This window comes from Anguilla anguilla, chromosome 3 (assembly GCF_013347855.1).
Source record: "Anguilla anguilla isolate fAngAng1 chromosome 3, fAngAng1.pri, whole genome shotgun sequence".
Lineage (NCBI taxonomy): Eukaryota > Metazoa > Chordata > Actinopteri > Anguilliformes > Anguillidae > Anguilla > Anguilla anguilla.
Window position 1 is genome coordinate 6,354,181 of NC_049203.1, and position 18,763 is coordinate 6,372,943.

The following is an 18,763-nucleotide window of genomic DNA, read 5'->3' on the forward strand; positions in this document are numbered from 1 at the left end:
GGCCGACTTCGTGCTCAGGGTCTTCTCCGAGAAGCCGGCCGACTCCGAGTAAGCCAATGGGGGAGGCCGGGGGGGGGGGGGGGGGTTGTGTGGAGGGGGCGGGCTATAAACAAGAAGGAGTGGCTGAACTTAGCGCTGACGGATTTTCTCTCCCCCTCAGGGAACTGGATGATGAAGTCACAGCTAATATTCCCGATGAGGTGAGGGGGCGGGACTCTCGAACTGACCAATGAATGAACAGCACACGGATACACATTGACTGACACTGACTGGCCGTTTTCAGAGAACGCTCAAAAACACTGTGAAACTTAAACCTGCTGATTGTTTTAATATAGCTGTATATGTCTGTCTGTGTTCCTCTTTCAGCCCCTGGATGAGCCAGATTGACGCTGGCTTCAAGAGCCTGTTCAGACAGCTGGCTGGAGCGGTGAGAAAAGGAGGAAGTGAATGATTTTTAAAAAGGGAGAAGGGGTTGCTGGGACTTGTAGTCCTCTCTCTGACTGCGTCTGTGTATGCTTTCAGGACATGGAGATCAGTGCAACCGAACTGGAGGTTATTCTTAACAGGATCATCAAAAAGCGTGAGTCTGATACTTAGGGAGATGCGCCTGTCCTTCTACTTGAATTATATTGAGCACATCTGTGGGAAAATCACACACACTTTCTCCATCCTTCTTCCTCTCTTCTTCCTCCCTTCATCTCCCTCTCCCTCTCCCTTCCTTCCCTTTCTGCGACAGATAAGGACCTGAAGACGGATGGATTTGGACCAGATGCCTGTCGCAGTATGATCAACCTGATGGACGTATCCTTGATTCGCAAATGTTGGTTGGATGACGGATGGATGGATGGATGGATGGACTTCCTGTCTTTTTTCATAGCGCTGTCCGTGGTAGTTTGTTTTCGATCTCCTTGACGCTGCGGTACAGACAGACGGCAGTGGGAAGCTGGGTTTGACCGAGTTTCACGTTCTCTGGGAGAAAATTAAGCGATACCTGGTGAGCGATGTTTTCTCAACCCTCGCATACAGCAGTATACAAATTTATAATCAGCTCTCATATTGTCAAAATATATCTAAAGAAATTCCCATACACACTTCATGCGTTTTTATTGCACTTTCACTGCATTTTCATTTCTGTTTGTTTATTTGAATTTTTGTTGTACGTCACGTCAGGTTGCTGCGTGTATTGTCTCCCGACTGTTTTTGATGTTGGTTGATGACATGCCCAGCAATGAATTTCCCCGTCGGGGATAAATAAAGTTTATTAAATTGAATTGAATATATTGAGTGGCTAGTAGAGCTGTGGAGCCCTTCTACTGTGACTGGCATTTAAAAACATTTTCTGTGTCAGCCATGTTTGAGAATAATTCTAACCAAAGTAGATCTCCGCCTCTCTGTGATTGCTGCAAAAACTAGGTTTGGCAGCCTCTTTGTTTTGTTTTTCTTTTTTTGTAAATTAAAAATCACCTCATGAAAATCAAATGAATCAAAATCATCTCTCTCCCCATGTCTTTTTCTCCCCACCTCTCTTTCTCTCATTCACTCTCCTCTCCCCTCTCTCTCTCTCTCTCTCTCTCACTCTCTCTCTCACCATCTCTCTCTCTCTCTGTCTCTCTCTAGAAAGTGTTTAGGGACTTTGACCTGGATAAATCTGGCACTATGAGCTCCTATGAGATGCGCTTGGCTCTTGAATCAGCAGGTATCAGTTATATTTTTTATACTACTCACAAACCTGTGACAGTACAGCACCTGGAAATTAAATACAGCATGAGGTTGGTATCACAGAAGGGGAAACACAAACGCCAAAAGCTGGAACACATACCTGCTATCCTGCCTATATATATATATCTGTTTATATCTGTTTCTGTCTGTCTGTCTGTCTGTCAGGGTTCAAGCTGACCAATCACCTGTTCCAGCTGATCATCCTCCGTTACACGGAGGCTGACCTGACTGTGGACTTCGACAACTTCGTCACCTGTCTGGTGCGCCTGGAGACCATGTTCAGTGAGTCACTCAACCTTACCTCACCTGTCTGCTTCTGTGGGGAATATTTACCTGGGGCCTGTATGACAGAGCTGGTTTACCAAGTCAGCTGATCAACATGGACTGAAGTTAAATAAAAGAGCTGTTCCGGGTTTTACTCAGTGTAGTTACCCAGCTAACTCAATAATCCTGTGTCTCAACTCAGGTCCCTGGCTGTAATGGTCAAATAAGAACACAAGAACATTCCTCGTTATTGTACTATGCTTTTGTGTTTTATTGGAAGCACTTTAGGCTATGGATAATTTTCGTGAAAGGTGCTATACAGATAACATTATTATTATTATTATTATTATTATTATTATATGTTTGCCTGTTCTGATGAAATGCAATGTTGTTTTACAGAGACATTTAAGACAATGGACACAGATGGCGATGGTGTAATATCACTGAACTTCTTCCAGGTCGGTCTCTCACATCAACATTATGCATAATTATTTCACTGATATATATATATATATATACATACATACTGCGATAGATTAGCGGCCTGTCCAGGGTTTATTCCTGCCTCTCGCCCAATGCATGCTGGGATAGGCTCCAGCACCCCCCGCAACCCAGACCAGGAATAAGCGGGTATAGATGATGGATGGATGGATATATATATACATATATGTGTGTGTAGGGGAAAACAATGAAAATGCCCTTCTTAGGTAAATTTTTTTTTGCAGTAATTTAGATTGTTACTGTCTTCTTAATTGTGAATTTTTGAAGGGAATGAAAAGTATAGATGGCTTCGTCACTCGTTCTCTCCTGGTTTTTGAATGTTCACTCTTCAAAATAAATGCCGTTGATACGCAATTTAACGTATTCAGTTCACGCGGTCAGATGTGATGGTTGATGTTCCCTTTGCTGCAGCGCTGTGGTGTAAAGTGTGCTGTTTCTCTCCGCCTCTGTCTCTGCAGTGGATCTCCATGACCATGTTTGCCTAGGAGGAGAGTCGTACGCGCCGTGGCTCGCACCCGGGCCTGCCACCGTCTCCGGACTTTCACAAAGTGCCTTCCTTTTTAACTTTCGCTTCCTCGGGTGGCGGTGGCCTTGACTTCCTGTTTTTAATGCCCCTTTGTTTACACCGCCTCTCCCTTGTGACCGGTGTGCCAAAATGTTTTTATTTTTATTTTTTAATTTTTTAAGTGTCGCGTTAAACAAAAAAAAAGGGACAGCTTTGCTCCATTGCCTCTGTTTTAAAGAAACAGTCGCAAAGAGCGAAGACACGAGAGCTGAATTCAAATACTGCCTCGCAGCTCATTTGGCAGGAGCTTTTCTGTTTTTTTTGTGCCAAACGGATTGCCGTTGTCTCTTTCAGTCGTCGGTCAGCGAAGGAGTCTTTCTTTCTGAAGGTGCTGCCGATAATCGAGGCAGGATAAGGCGTTCAGAATCATCGCAGGACTTTGCATGTAGTGTTTACTGCCTCATACTCATACAGCATTACAGGGGATAAAGACACCAACCAAGTTTACAGGCTGCAGACCAATCAAGGTGGTGGGGGCGGGGAGTGCGGTGTTTGGGGGTGGGAAAGGGGAAGAGGGGGGGGTAATACTGAGACACTCGCCATAAATACTTTTCTACATCAACAGAAGGGTTAAAAAAACATACGGGTTCTCCACAGTCTCTTCTTTAAACATAGTTCCACAGAGAGAGAGAGAGATAGAGTGCCAAGAACCATCTAGCCTTCCCACAACCCCATTGTAATCAATAAAAGAGCTTTTCTGCAATGTTTTCACATGGTGTGTCTGTTTACGTTTTAAAAAAACCTATAAATAGGCCTGCCTGGGGTATGACTGCAGTTCCATGATGTCAAATTGTTTTTTTCCTTTTGTCTTTTTTCCACATTTTTAAAATATGAAAATGAAATAAATACATTTGAAGGCCCTTTTATTGTTGTTCTTTATTTGCTATTGTAAACTTATGTATTATGTATGAGTATGAATTGTCGGCCAATGAGAAACAAGACTGACAGTATCCATCCAGGTCATGAGTCACAGCCTGGGCTGGTCACACAGGGCAGCCCTGTCCCCTTTTAAAAGACTTGACATTGGCGTTTCTGTTTATTCGCTGACCCTGTATACAGACACAGAGCACACACGAGTCCCGTGTCGTGCGTTAATCATTTTCAAACCAAAGTTTTGTTATTCTAGATTCGTGGTTCAGGATCCGCATTCGTGGTAATCAGCCACTAGAGGGTGCTGAAGATGCTTGAGATCACATTTCCTTCAAAAATTAGCCAGTCTCAGGTCGCTGAATTAGGAGGGCGTAACAGGCATGAAGAGATTTGTGCATTTTAGCCCCGTCCGAATGCAATGACTTCACACTTCGACTGATAAACAGGCCTTTTTGGTGACTTTGGACTTTTGCATTTCTGAGTCTAACACTTTATTTTCTCAATTTCTGTAAGTTGTTCTGGCTAAGAGGGTATGCTAAGTGATTGTAATGTAATGTAATGCCGTGCAACTCCCAGACTTTTTCTAAAAGTGCTGTGCGATCTTTTAATAACCACAGTGAGTCAGGTTCTCGATTTAATGTCTGCTCTGAAGCATGACTCTTTCTACAGCACAGGGCCCCTTTCACTATGTGGGGGCATTGGGGTGCTATTTGATCCAGAGTGAAGTGCGCCCCCTACTGGCCAACCCATATATTTTCCATCAGCAACATAATTCAATAAATATTGCACAATAATAATAATAATAATAACTTTAATTGTATATAACATTTGAATATAGGGGTTGTAAGTAAAGAACATACAAATATAAGAGACATGTGACAAATCAGAAATAGCCAAATAATAATAATAATAATAATAATAGTGATGATGATAATATAAACAGGAGTATTTATAAAAGGGAATTTAAAACAGACATAAAAATACCAAAATACCTCTAAGACAAGAATGTGGATTCTTTTTATGGGTTTTGTCAGTATTCTGACGGCTGCATTTTGTACAAATTGCAGTTGATTGCTAGTGTGCTTGTGAATACCACAGAGTAGTGCATTATGATAATCTAACCGATTGGAACTGAAGAATGCACTAATCCCTCAGCATCTGCCTTTGATGAAAAAAGACCTCACTTCAGAAATATTTCTTTATATGAAAGAAGGCCTTCTTTGGTTACATTATTAACATGAACTTTAAATTCAGTTAAATTCAGAATCAAGAATAAATAACACCCACAGTTTTTGACATGCTGAGTACATTGTCCTTTTGTATTTTTGACCCAATGACCAAAACCTCAGTTTTTTTTTCCTTTGTTCAGTTGAAGAAAACTGTTCAAGACATACAAAGATTAAGTCTGCCAGGCACATTTCTATATGGGAGCTGACAACACTGTTTTCACCGGGTCAGAGATACACAACTGGGTCATCAGTGTGATTATGGAAGTTGACACCATGTTGTCTAATTAGATGACCCAGGGTTAACATGTATAGTGCAAAGAGCAGAGGTCCCAAAATGGATTTCTGTGGAATTTGGCATGTTATGTCAAACTTTGTAGAGGCAGTGTCGCCCCATAAAAATCACAGACGAATCGAGTTTATTCCTCTTAGTAAAGGATTCACAATGGCTGTTCTCAGAGCTGTGGGGGGGGGAAACTATCAGTTGATAATAAGTAGTTTATGGTGTTTAAGACACCATCTGTAATGCAGAGGAAGACGCCCTTTAAGAAATCTAGTGGGGGGGGGGGGGGGGGGGGGGCAAGTGAACATGTGAAAGGTTTCAGCTGTGAGACGGTTTTACTTCATATCTGTGCATCAGTCAAGTCTAAGGGTGCACTGGCTGCCTTACACAGAGGGCTGGTTAAATCTAATGCTAAGTATGGCACCGTTTTGGCTATATTAAGCCTGTTAGCCGCTATCTTGTCTTGGGAATAATGTGCAATTTCCTCACAGTTAAAAAAAAAAAAAGATAGGTAGAATCTTTACCAGAGGCTAGATTCGGGAGCTTGTTGATTGTGGAGAAACAAAGTCCTTGGGTTATCCTTGTGACCAGTAACGAGTCCTGATCAGTAAACAGTCCTTCAAAGAAGCAAATAGTAATTTTATGTGTTCCAGGTCCTCTGTAAGACGAGATGTAAATAAAGATGCTGGGATTGGGGTTTAGTGAGTTGTTGGAAACAAGACCGCCTTTGTTCAAAACTGATATACTGATATGAAGCATGTTTGTTTGTCCATTTGCTGTTTTTTTTTTGTTTTTTTGTAATGCAGGGGAACTAAATTATCTAGGCAACGAAGAGCAGATAAATTATTTTAAATGGCCTACGATTGCATAACTGTCCCATAACCATAGGGCTATAATTAAGTGAGATTAAAAAACAATATTTATAATATTGCATTACAAAATAATACTGATAGTGTGTGTGTGTGTGTGTAACATTGTATGAAGGCAAACAATATATTGACGTATGGACTAACTAAGCCGTCAGACGAGCAGTCACAACTCTGAACTGGAGTAGTGCGCGTCGGTTTTTACCGCTTTTGTACGGTAGTGTTCGGATTGGAGCAGTGGCATGACAAGTTTACGGTGGTTTACTCTGCATAAGCGATTTCATTGAAAGATACTGAAATAGCTATTGGCTACGCTACGCTACTTGAAATAATTCCGGCGCGTGCGTTTGCACGTGGACGACGCCTTCAACGAAGTCCAAACACAGCTGCCAGCGTAACCATCAGCACTGCGTGCGCGCGGGACCAGCTGCCCCGGACACGGCCCAACCTCCGCGTTCATTTCTCTCTTTTTTCAAGGGTAGGAATTTCACCGAGGTCCCACTCTGCTTGTGCCCGCCACGCAGCAAGGCACGGCACCAGCTCTGGGACGCAGCTTTCTCTACGCTCTGGTTCCAGCTTTACCACTTTTCAATTGACTCAAACCACCACTCCTCTCCCAATCCCGAACAGGTGAGTTTTCCTGAGCCGAAGGGCATGGATGGTAACTGCGGTGAAGTGTTTGGTTTATTTGTTTAACAAAATTAAGAATTTTTAGATTTTGGTATACTTGCAGACTTGCTACAATATTCTTTAAACTATTTTAATTGAGCGTATGCATGTAAGTGAGTAGACTATTTTCCAGTGAAACAAATGATAATATTGTGGACCTATCGGCCAACTGTGTATCGGGTTTGCATATATTTTATTAGTAAAAGCATTGCATTCCTTTCTTTCTGTCAGGTCTGTTTGGTGCTAGACATGTGGTACTAACTATAAGCTAGGCTATTGGAGTGTTTCTCAGGTGACGAGAATCTACCGCACATAATGTTTAATATTGTAATTAGGCTAAGTATAGCGATGCAAATATGTGGATTCGCGTTTCAGATCCGGACCATTAACGCCGTTGGATACGCATTTCAAATTTTAATAGTCCTAAATCTTCTGGTACACCGACGAGCAATCTATGTCTTTTGGGAAATTATTTCTGTTTGAAGCCGAATATTTGGATGTGGATGCGTGGTGGTCCTATACGCACATTCTGCGCCAAACAAAACCACTTAACGTACTTATGTGTATGAAGGGTAACAGTACTTTTTCAAGAAACGAACAATTGAAAGTTCGTTAATTAATCTGTACAGATAAAATGCTTCAACCATGTATTGGACTACTGTTTTTTGAAGTTACTTTTACGAATGTCATTTGTTCAGAATGCTAAGACCATCAGCACCAGTATTTTCAAAACCCCAGAAACGGCCTCATTTAGTAAGTCTGGGTCAAATGTGGCAAACGAGGCATCGGCCTAGCTTTACTCTGATTAGAGCGATTTCAGGTCCACATCACACCATTATGTTATGGCTGGGGGTTGTAGAATAGCATTTAAAAAATCAAACATTTTTCTCATTGTAGTGGCGAGAATTATTAAGTTCTCGTGCGTGTCTGAAAATGCAGCTCTTGGAAACTAATCGACCCTGACAACGTGGAGTCATCCGTTACGGTTCTGGTCATGAGTAGTTCCGTCGCCTCTATGGTCCATTGCATAATACTGTAAAATAAACTGAAGAAGTATATGCCCGTTTTACTCTTCTGTTGGGGACCAGCAATAAAATGATACCAAGCCTCTATTTGTTGTTCATGATAAAAGAAGGAAAACTTGAATTTCAGCAGATATTTAGTGAGGAGTAAAAATACATAAGCTATACAGTTTTTTTTTTTAAATGGGAAGAATGAGGAGAAATACTGTCTGTATTTCATCTAGCCTGAAGCTAATTTATGAAGTGTGCCAAACTGTCGGCCCTGTACTAAGCTGTTCATGGAGTATTTAACTTGTAGAATATTCAGGCTGACTTCCAATGTGAAGTGAGTGCTATGTAAGTAGTGGAACACATTTAATGTGCAGATTCAGTTTTGATGGGGTGGAGGCAAACCCAATAACTTTGTAATATGAAATTAATACTCAATCCCTCAGTCACTACATATTGATTTCACGTTGCTGAAGTTATTTGGTTTTACTTGCTATTCAGGGAGTAGCGTGATCAAAATGCACATTGAAAATTGGCTGCACTGGACATGAATAAATAGCCTACCAGAGAAATTCCATTGGTCTGTTCTTTTGAATGTAGATTCAAATTTTCCCATTCTCATTGTTACTAGCCCTCGGGCCCGTGCAGACACAGGATGAAGACTCAGGCAGGCACGCCAGTGGATCGGTAAGTCCTGGCTGTTGGGGAGATTGCAGTTCATTTCCTGAACAGACTGAATTGTGGGAACTTGACCCCTTGCCCTGCTCATGAACCCCTTCAGCAGCTGACACTGTTGTATGGGTTTGCCCCCCAAGCAAACATTCCTACAATGTAATTATTGTCCCTGTGCGATTCTCATACTTGTTGCGCACCGTTGCATAGTTATGCACCCTAGAGTTTATTTCAAGTGTTGGCTATACTTCTGCTTTTACTCGAATGTAGTAGTCTTGGCTTTGAAATGCACCGTATCTTTGAAAAATGTACCCTACCAACTCTAGTTAATAACTGGCTAACTTCTATGTTTTTTGGTTTTGTTTGTTTTGAGAAAACAAACAGGCTCTTTGTTGATCGTTCACATGCAACAAGTAGCCTCGTTGTTCGCCCAGTTCATTTTTAATCCTGTTTGTATATTTGGAGATTTTTTTCAGATACCAGCATTACTGATTCATACATTTTAACCCTCTACTCCTTCCTCTTTTATTTTCAAACCTTTCTCTCCTTCTCCTCCCTTCCTCCTCCTCCTTCCTTTATGAGTATGTGTAGTGATTATTGATTATATTGTGTCTAGTTTGTGTATGTCGATGTATTGAAATGACTGCAATTAGCACTTAATTGAGAATTAATACATTAAAAAATAAAGTTATATTTCAAAAATTAATTTTGAATATTGTCTGCTCCTCCTTGGCAGTGGGTTATTAGTAGGGTGATATTCTTCATCCTGGGTCTGGGAACTCTCCTGCCATGGAACTTCTTCATGACTGCTATAACGGTAAGCCACTCACGCACCTGCATATCTGTCCCAGCGTGGCATAGTTCATAATTCCAACCAGAGGCGGTTGCTGGTTCAAATCCCATGGTGGGCCCTTCTGTTCTTAACATGAATTTCTTCAACAGCCATTTAGTTCTTGAATCCTGAAGATGGATCAATTTATGTAGACACATTTAAACATATTCAGATATAATGCGTTTAAAATAAATTAGTTTCATTGTTTTAAAATTCACACATTGATTCAGGAGTTTGTGTTGTTAAACTCAAGGCGCTCGCTTTAAGACCTCTTCCCTCGCTGTTCCAAGTTACGTTTTGTTTGAAGCCCTCGTGATGTGGCTAAGATTCCTGATTTGATCAGCACTGGACAATGGCTCCAAAGTGTTTTAGTGTGTAATTGCGTAGTCATGTATGTAAGTGAGTTAACTGTGCGCCTCAGCCGGGCTGATGTGTTGACTGTGTCAAAGTATGTTAAACGAGACTCTCTTAACACTGCGTTTGTGAAGAGTGGAACTGTGGAGAGACTTGGTTGATTCAGTCGGTTTTTTGGTCTGTTAAGGTTGCCGTCTTGGTGTGAGCTTGGGACAGTGTGTCTGAGCGCGCACTTCCGTATTTGATTGAAATAAATTAATTTAGCAGGAATTTTAATCCAGAGAGACTTACACGGGCTGTATTTATCAGAAGGCCATTCATGCTGCTGGATGTTTCCTGAAGCAGTTGAGATAAAATTGTGTTGAAGGAATAACAGCAAAGTACGTAAACGTCTGGATAATGGAGAATATCTCCAGGCCCTGTCACTCTCTTAAACCTACCTGTCCTGTTCTGTTTGTATCTCTCTCCCTCTTACTTTCTCTTCCTCTCCCTCTTTCACATTCTGTCTGTCTCTCTCATTGTCTCCAACTCTTTCTCTCTCCCCCCTGGTCCCATTTACGTCCTAATTACTCCCCCCTCTGTTTGGAGTTCCGCTTAATTATAAGTGTCACTTACGTGCTCTTGACGAATCGGAATTTACAAAGAATTATCTACCATAATAAATCATCACGGCTTAGAGAATATCTCTTAACAGTTCGGGAACAGTGAGCTTGATCTTGAACTGACCATTTGCATTACAAATAATGTTTATTGCAATTTGTTGGCATTCAACAAAACTTGCATCATTGAGGAAACACTTATTTGCAAAGAAGACAATACTGCGAGGGACCATGATAATCGTCTTTAGAGAAGGTATGACACGGCTGTCAAATTGGATTTAAATGTCGTCAGCCCTGCCATGTTTTAACGACTCTGGTAACGGCACTATGCAACGCAGTGCATGCTGGGTCAGCACTCGATTCTAAGCCAGCACCTCATTATTGAGGGAGCGTTGGAGCGCTGAACAGCCACTTTCCCTCGCGGATTTGGCTCACTCAGTTCTGGGACGACCCTTATACAAGATGGTGACTCTCGTCAGTGTTTACTCACAGTAATGCCAGCAAACATTCCTCCTTTATTCTCTCTGTCTTTCTCACTTTGTCTCTCTCTTATTTCTGTCTCTCTCTCTTCTCTCTCTTTCTCTGTCTCTCTCTCTCCCCCCCTCTTCCTCCCCCCCCCCCCTCCTCTCTCTCTCTCTCTAAACGTACGCATTCTGTTTTTTGTTGTTGCAGTACTTCCAGGCTCGTCTCAACAGCACAGAGTGGTCCAACGGCACGGCCCTCCCGCACAGAGAGTACCACTTCGGGAACTGGCTGACCCTGCTGTCCCAGCTGCCTTTGCTCCTCTTCACCCTGCTCAACTCCTTCCTCTACCAGCAGTGAGGACACGTGTCCACACACCAGCACCCCCTCCCCGGCTCTGATCTCAGCTGACACCCCCCCCCCCCCCCCCCCCAGCGACCCGCTCAGCTCAACTTTCTCCTGTAGGCTGTGCTTGGGGGGTGGGACCGGGACCGGGACCGGGGTCGGGGTCGGGCAGCCTGATTCTGAATCGCTTGTCGTGCACGCTTTGTGAACGTGGAGTTCGCGCGCGTAATCGGACTCTAAAACGCGTGATGCCGTGTCACAACCGGGCGTAAAATCCACGCGTGGGTCACGCATTATTTGGTACTGGATTGGGCGATTGGTCACTCCGATTTTGTGCTTCATCGTGACACCCCGGAAAATCGACCCCTGCGCCTGATTTTTTAACGGAGTTTACCCTTGACTTGAGGTCTCGATCACTGCTGGGTTCCACAATCTCGAGCTGGTTATTGCAGCCAGCCAGTAGAAGCGTGAAACCTACAGGAGAGTCAGCCCTGATCCTTGAGTGTCCGAGACGTTTCCTCATTACATAACTGCTGCAAATATCTTTGTGAAATTGATGCAGATATTTCAGAACCTTAAATATGAAATGCTGACTACCTGTAGCATCCTGCCTCTTGCCCAGTGCATGCTGGGATAGCCTCATCCCCCTGCCCAAGAACTAGTGGGTTAGATGATTTTTGAAGTGGTATAACTATTTTTCTGCGTTGCTTTCAAAATGGCAAACTGCTGTCTTTGATCTCTTTAGATTTTCTTGCTGTTCTGGCTATCCAACACCAGCTTTTTTTTAAAATCATGCTACTTGTGTAATCTAGATAGTGACTTCATTTTTTTTAAATCAATGGTGTGTGTGACTCCTGGATGATGCTACTGGTACTCAGCATTTTTTTCATCTGTAATAATGAGCTTGGTGAGGCTTGATTGCTTTTTACCTCTTTTGGTTTAATACCCTGTTTGGCTGAACGAGCCATAGCACTTCATGTCTCCATGAGTTTCCACTGTGAATTATCCAATTTGAATCAAAATCAAAGGTTTTAATCAAAAACCTTCTTGAAATCAGAGTGAGTTGTGGGAGCGGGGCTCTGTTCTTAAACCCCTGTGTCCTTCATCGTTAGGATCTCAGAGAAGATGAGGATCGCTGGCAGCCTGGTCTGCATCCTCGTCCTCTTCATTCTCAACGCGTCGCTGGTCAGGGTCCCCATGGAAAACGATTGCTTCTTCTCCGTCACCATGGCAACCATTTGGTTCATCAACTGTGAGTCACACCTGTCATGTCAGTGTGTGCAATGTATGTCTGTGAACTAACAAATTTAAAAGGTGTGACCGTTTCTGCAGTTTCACTGTGTGAGTGCAGTACAGACACATTTCACATTCTTTCTGCAGTGTCGGTGTGTATGATTGCAGTGTTTGAGTGCAGTACTGACACAGCTCTCTACAGACTTGCAGTGATGGTGTACTTGATTGCAGTACTGACCCGTTTCTCCCTGTAGTGGAGTGTGTAACGTGAGTTTGTGTGAGTGCAGTATGGACCTGTGTATGCTCTGCGTGTGATTATGGGCGCAGTACTGACCATAGCGTGTGTCTCTCGCGCCAGCGTTCGGGGCAGTAATGCAGGGCAGTTTGTTCGGGCTGGTGGGGCAGTTCCCCCAGAAGTACAGCGTCTTCTTCATGAGTGGTCAGGGAGTGGCGGGCACCTTCGCTACCATCGCTATGCTAATAGCCATCTCCAGTGAGTACCGCGGCTTTGTCTGTGTTCTACTCTCTGTTTTCTCCTGTTTGGACAGAGATGCCTGAATCTTAGCTGTCCTGCTGCAGAATTTGTGTTACTCTGAGTTACAATCGAACACCCTGTTTTTCAGATTTGTGTACCACAGGAAATGAGACAAAAATGCAGATCACAAAATTAATATCTCGGGTAATCAACCTGTAGATTGTAGCTGAAATGCCTACATAAGAATGCTATTTCTATTATTTATTTAACCTTTATTTTACCAGGCAGGTCAATTAATATCGGAATCTTACTTACAATGACAATGCCATGTGTAAGCAAGATGTTTTGAGCCATTTTACATGGACCTATTTGTGTGTTTTAAAAAATGTGCATATATTTGTGTGTGCATGTGCATACAATTGTGTGTGTCCGTGTGCGTGCGTGCGTGCGTGCGTGTGTGTGTGTGTGTTTAGGTGGGACGGACCCAGACACTGCTGCCCTGGGGTACTTCATTACCCCTTGTGGGGGAACCATCGTCACCTTATCGTGTTACCTGCTACTGCCACACCTGGTGAGGGTTTTCATTATTTTTAAACAAATAGCAAGCTGCAAGTGTGGGCATTACAACACACACACACACGCACACACATGTATAATGTGGCCTTTCGTCTATATGAGTATACCCTAATTGACTTAGCAATACTGGTGCATTGTTGCTACAATCAGCATCAAACCCTGAATTATTTTCAACAGCAGCTCATTTTCCTAAGATTTTATCATTAGCTGTTGACGCAACAGCCCTTTGATCTGCACCATTTCTAACGTCTGTGCTCTGGAAGTGATGTCACGCGTCCGATTGCTCCGGTTAAAAACAGCGTTGATAAAATCAGTGCGCTATTGATAGCGTCTTTTATCTCTTGCAGCCATTTGCGTGCTATTATTTCAACAAAGGCAAAGGAATGGACGTGGACTGCAACGCTCCACCTTCTCCTGAAGGTGGGTTCGGCGACACACCAGGGGCTGCGGCCTGCTCGTCCGCAGCTGTCCCACCCGCAGGGCCCAATTTGACGCGCTTTTGATGTCAGAATAAAAGCCCGCTCGCCCACCGGTATCCACTGACAGACCACTTTGATGTCAGAATAAAAGCTTTTTTTTTTTTTTTTTTTTTTTTTTTTTTTTTTTGTTGCATGTACAGGAAGATAGAGATGATTTCCCATAATGCATAGAAGGGCTGTCTCTTTGCAGTAACAGGCATGATTAGTCCATGCTGTAACCAGATGTGGAGAGTTGGGGTTATGCTTACTGTGGGCTTAGGCTGAGCGATAGAACATAATGATAAATATAAGCTTTGTAAAGCTTTTAAAAGGCAGTGTTTTCCCTAACCAGCACCCCCCCACCCCCAAAGAGTTTTTGGACTCACGCGCCCTCCTGTTCCCTGACAGAGAAGCCGCTCCTGAAGGGCGCTAAGCTCAATGGCTACAGCGGCTACTCCTCGGCTAACGGGCCCGTGGCAGAGGAGCAGCTGACCCCCGGGGGCGCTGACAGCGACACGCGGGCCCTGCTCCCCCAGGACCGCCCCGACACCGAGCGCCAGGTCCCCGCCAAAAAGTCCTCCGTCCTGCAAGTGTTCAAGAAGGTAATGACCCCGTTCCCCTCCGTCACAAACGTGTTCAAGAAGGTAATGACCCCGTTCCCCTCCGTCTCAAACGTGTTCAAGAAGGTAATGACCCCGTTCCCCTCCGTCACAAACGTGTTCAAGAAGGTAATGGCCCCGTTCCCCTTCGTCTCAAACACGTTCAAGAAGGTAATGACCCCGTTCCCCTCCGTCTCAAACGTGTTCAAGAAGGTAATGACCCCGTTGTAACCATTGTCATGTAACCATGACAATTGGCTGGCGATTCAGTGACATCAGTAGAATAGGGTGAACGGGTTCTTGGCACCTGTCCTCATCATGCGATGCCTCTCTCCTTATCTTTTTTTTTTTTGTCTCTCGAGCTCTCGCTTTATCTTCCTCTCCTCTCTCCCTTTTTGTTTCAGTTCAGATGGAGCTTCATGGGTCACAAGTCGAATTGTGTTGCTATAGCGGCAGTAAACTGTGTTCACATACGCAGAAATAATGACAGTGCAGACAACAGTTGCATACAGTAAATAATTATGTGATTATGTGGTTATACTCTCTCTCTCTCTCCCTCCCTCTCTCTCTCTCTCTCTCTCGCAGATTTGGGTCATGGCTTTCTCCATTACGTTTGTGTTCATCGTCACGCTCTCCGTCTTCCCTGCGGTCACGGTGGACGTGAAGTCTGAGTTCAGCGGGAGGTGGGGTAGGTCGGTCCGTTACGACGCCCATTTTAATAACAGTTGGTGTCCGAGCAGCTCCCCTTATAAATGGCTGCCATTTTGGATAGTGATGGGGCCTGGCGTAGAGGCTCCGCCCATCAGCACAAAACCTCATTTTCTTCTACTGAGGGGAAAAACTGCCAACCAGAGGATTTTTCTGTTTTTTTTCTCCCCTTTATATTTTGAAGATTGCACTCTTAGATTGCGGCTTATTTTCTGCTTCCGCCATTTTAATTACAGTGGTCCTTGAGCAGCTCCCATTGTAAATGGCTGCTCCTGGATTAGTGATGCCTGCCCTGTAGAGGTGCAACTGAATGGTGCTGATGAGATTTGTTTCCTTCTGTCCGTCTGTCTGTCTGTCTGTCTGTCCTCTACTGTTCTCTTTCCTTCTCTCCGCCTGACTATTTCTCCTACCCCCCTCTCCAGAGATCTACTTCGTCCCAGTGTGCTGTTTCCTGAACTTCAACATAATGGACTGGCTGAGCAGGACGGCCACGTCGGTGATTCAGTGGGTGAGTGTGTGTGCTGTGCTGTGTGGTGACGACGACGCGTTTCTTATGGCTGTCCGTCTGGGGGGAAGCGCTGCTCCTTCACAGGAACAGAGCCTTAACAGGTACCCCACCCAAAAGCCCCCTCTCATAATCTGCCTTATGACACCTACCTTTGTCTGCAGTACACAACAGTCAAACTCAAGGACTGTGTTCTGAATTTGTCCTTCTTTTTGATGGATTATTGTGTGTGGGCTGTAGAACTTCCGTCTTAGAATTCCACCGATACGGGATTCTCTGCAAATCCACCTCTCTGGAAGAGGACTGCAGTTGCTCGTGCTAATATTTCTACTGACCCCCCCAATCTCATTCTCTTACTCCCTCTACCCCCCTCCCCCTCTCCTCCTCCCCAGCCCCCTAAGGAGAGTGTCCAGGAAGAGGACTGCAGTTGCTCATGCTAATATTTCTACTGACCCCCCCCATCTCATTCTCTTACTCCCTCTACCCCCCTCCCCCTCTCCTCCTCCCCAGCCCGCTAAGGAGAGTGTCCTGGTCCCGATCCTGGTGGTGGCGCGCTTGGTCTTCATCCCGCTGATCATGCTGTGCAACGTGCAGTACCGCTCCCACCTGCCCGTGGTCTTCCCCCACGACGCCGCCTTCGCCGTCATCATGATGCTCTTCTCCTTCTCCAGCGGATACTTCGTCTGTCTGACCATGTCCTACGCGCCCATGTGAGTGTCCCCAAATGCCCTGCGCCCTGTGTCCCCCCCCAAATGCCCTGCGTCCCGTCCCCCCCACAGCGACACCGCCCCCCCCCCCCCCCTCACTCGCACAAAAGACTCCCTTAACCAGGATGTTGAGTAATTTCACTCCCCCACTCCTTAAATCCAATGGTGTACCGTATAAGTAAATCCATAAATATTGTGTCGAGCAAGGGTTTTATTACCTCATTGCTTCATCAGCAAAAGGCCAGGGCCAATGAGGAGGCAGCATGTCCTGGTTGACGAGCATGGCCACTACAATACTCCAATCACTCGACTTGTACCCTGAATGTCATAGCCATTCACACACTCACTCTCTCATACTCTTGCCCGTCTCTCTCTCTCTCTCTCTTGTTCTCTCCCCCTCTCTCTTGCTCTTTCCCTCTCTCCCTCCCTCTCTCTCTCTTCTCTCTCTCTCTCTCCCCCTCTCCCTCCCTCTCTTCCTCCCCCTCTCGCTCTCTCTCCCCCTCTCTCCTCTCCCTCCCTCTTTCTCTCTCTCTCTCTCTCCCCCCCCCCAGGCTGGTGGAGCCCAAAGACGCGGAGACGGCCGGCGCCCTCATGACCTTCTTCCTGGCGCTGGGGCTGTCCCTGGGAGCCGGCCTGTCCTTCCCCCTGCGGGCCCTGGTGTAGAGGCCCCGCCCCTCTGCCCAAAAACAGCACGCTCCCCTCCACAGAGGAAGGAAACTCTCTGACTGACATCCAAAAACTATTCCCCCCTCCGCCCCCCCCCCCCCCCGCCCATTTTTGGCTGGACTGCAACAGCGGGGCCAGCCCTATAAACGCGAATGTCTGTGACTGAGTCACTGAGTGATCTGACTGAGTGAAGTCACACCATTGGTCGGCCGAGTTATGAAGTCACACCATTGGTCGGCCGGATCTCGTGTGCTAGGTCCAGCCATGTACTTGGTTTTGACCTGGTCTTGTTTATCTTAAAGAATCGCATCAACAGAGATGCAGCTTATTTCCAGCTTCGGTTCTCAGAAGGGAGTGTGCACTCACAGAATAGTCACCCTTACAGAGGAGCAGCTCTGTGGAGAGGTCTGTCATTGGTGGACTGCACAGGGACATACAGGTCTGCTCCACAGCCGCCAGGTCACTGTGGAAATTGTATTTATTTTGTGTGTCTGTCACTAATTCTGAGCCCAGGGACATCTGTATATACTGTTCCTCTCAGCCTATGGTGTAGTTTTAAAAAAAATTATAATTGAGTAATATTTATCATAATTGGGACCCGTCACGAATCGAAAACGGCCGTTGCCTCAGTTGAATCCGTTCGACGCACAGTTACTGGTGTTTTGTGTCTTTGTAAACCGCGGAATGCAGAAAGAATCTGTTCCTTCACACAGAATGCCGCTCGTAGGAAAAAAAAAAACGAAAATCGTTATTTTGTGTCTTGTGGAGACCCCTTTAGCATGAATGAGCGCTCGAGGTGACTTTGACACGGGGCGGATCGGAATCAGGTTTTTTTTTTTTTTTTTTTCCGGAAAGCGCGTTCCGGAGAGTTCTCCCGGGGTCCCTGGAAATCATCGGTCACGCATTGGTCTCGGAAGGTTCTGGGTAAGGATTTCGGTTTGGAGGCGGTGATGGGGTAACCCATCGCAGCGCTTAATTCCCCAGTCAAACCGAGCCGTCACACTGGCAGCGCTGCGATAAGCTTGTCATCCTGTTATCACGTGCCTTCACGTATACCCCCCCCCTCACCCCCCACCCCCCACCCCAAAACTAATCTCAGAAGGGCTTTAGGCAGTGGAAGTACTGCTCAGTATAGCCATGTAGGGGTTTGAGGGGTACGATTTTGGGCAGATCCGCTGATATTCAGGTCACCTCTGTGACTCCCGCTTTTTTGCTCCAAACCAGGGGTGTCCAGTCTTATCCGAAAAGGGCCGGTGGGGGGTGCAGAGACCCCCCGGCTCTACTCATCGAGGTCTTGATTGAAGACCGTGATTAGCTAATTGGTTGAATCTGGTGTTGTAGTGCTGGGCAAAAGCAAAAAAATCTGCACCTGCACCCTGGCCCTTTTCGGATAAGATTATGCACCCCTGCTCACCCGTCTCTGCCGTTCTGTGGTGCCGTTCTTGTCTCAGACTTGTTTTTAGAGCTTGTTCAGAATAGTGTGCTGCTTTGATGTGTACTCACCCCACCCCACCCCACTACAAAATGCATTTCAGTACAGGGCCAGCTGTTTGTTTTGCCAGTCTAGAACAGAACAGATAGTTTGCAGGAAAGCACACC

General features: G+C 45.2%; 2 protein-coding genes across 2 annotated transcripts; both read left to right on the plus strand.

Annotated features, from left to right (window-relative positions):
* The first annotated feature begins 345 nt into the window (after window positions 1-345).
* LOC118223739 (calpain-1 catalytic subunit-like) lies at window positions 346-3,909 on the plus strand. Its single transcript, XM_035410669.1, has 8 exons — window positions 346-427; window positions 523-580; window positions 737-801; window positions 926-994; window positions 1,618-1,696; window positions 1,885-2,001; window positions 2,383-2,441; window positions 2,943-3,909. Exons 1-8 carry the CDS (start codon window positions 374-376, stop codon window positions 2,967-2,969), a joined length of 528 nt encoding a protein of 175 aa, XP_035266560.1. The 5' UTR covers window positions 346-373; the 3' UTR covers window positions 2,970-3,909.
* A 2,669-nt stretch (window positions 3,910-6,578) lies between these two features.
* On the plus strand, window positions 6,579-17,258 carry LOC118223737 (equilibrative nucleoside transporter 2-like). Its single transcript, XM_035410667.1, has 13 exons — window positions 6,579-6,924; window positions 8,605-8,660; window positions 9,382-9,462; window positions 11,103-11,248; window positions 12,350-12,489; window positions 12,829-12,963; window positions 13,419-13,516; window positions 13,869-13,941; window positions 14,388-14,581; window positions 15,164-15,266; window positions 15,709-15,794; window positions 16,302-16,501; window positions 17,050-17,258. Exons 3-13 carry the CDS (start codon window positions 9,448-9,450, stop codon window positions 17,159-17,161), a joined length of 1,302 nt encoding a protein of 433 aa, XP_035266558.1. The 5' UTR covers window positions 6,579-6,924; window positions 8,605-8,660; window positions 9,382-9,447; the 3' UTR covers window positions 17,162-17,258.
* The last annotated feature ends 1,505 nt before the right edge of the window (window positions 17,259-18,763 follow it).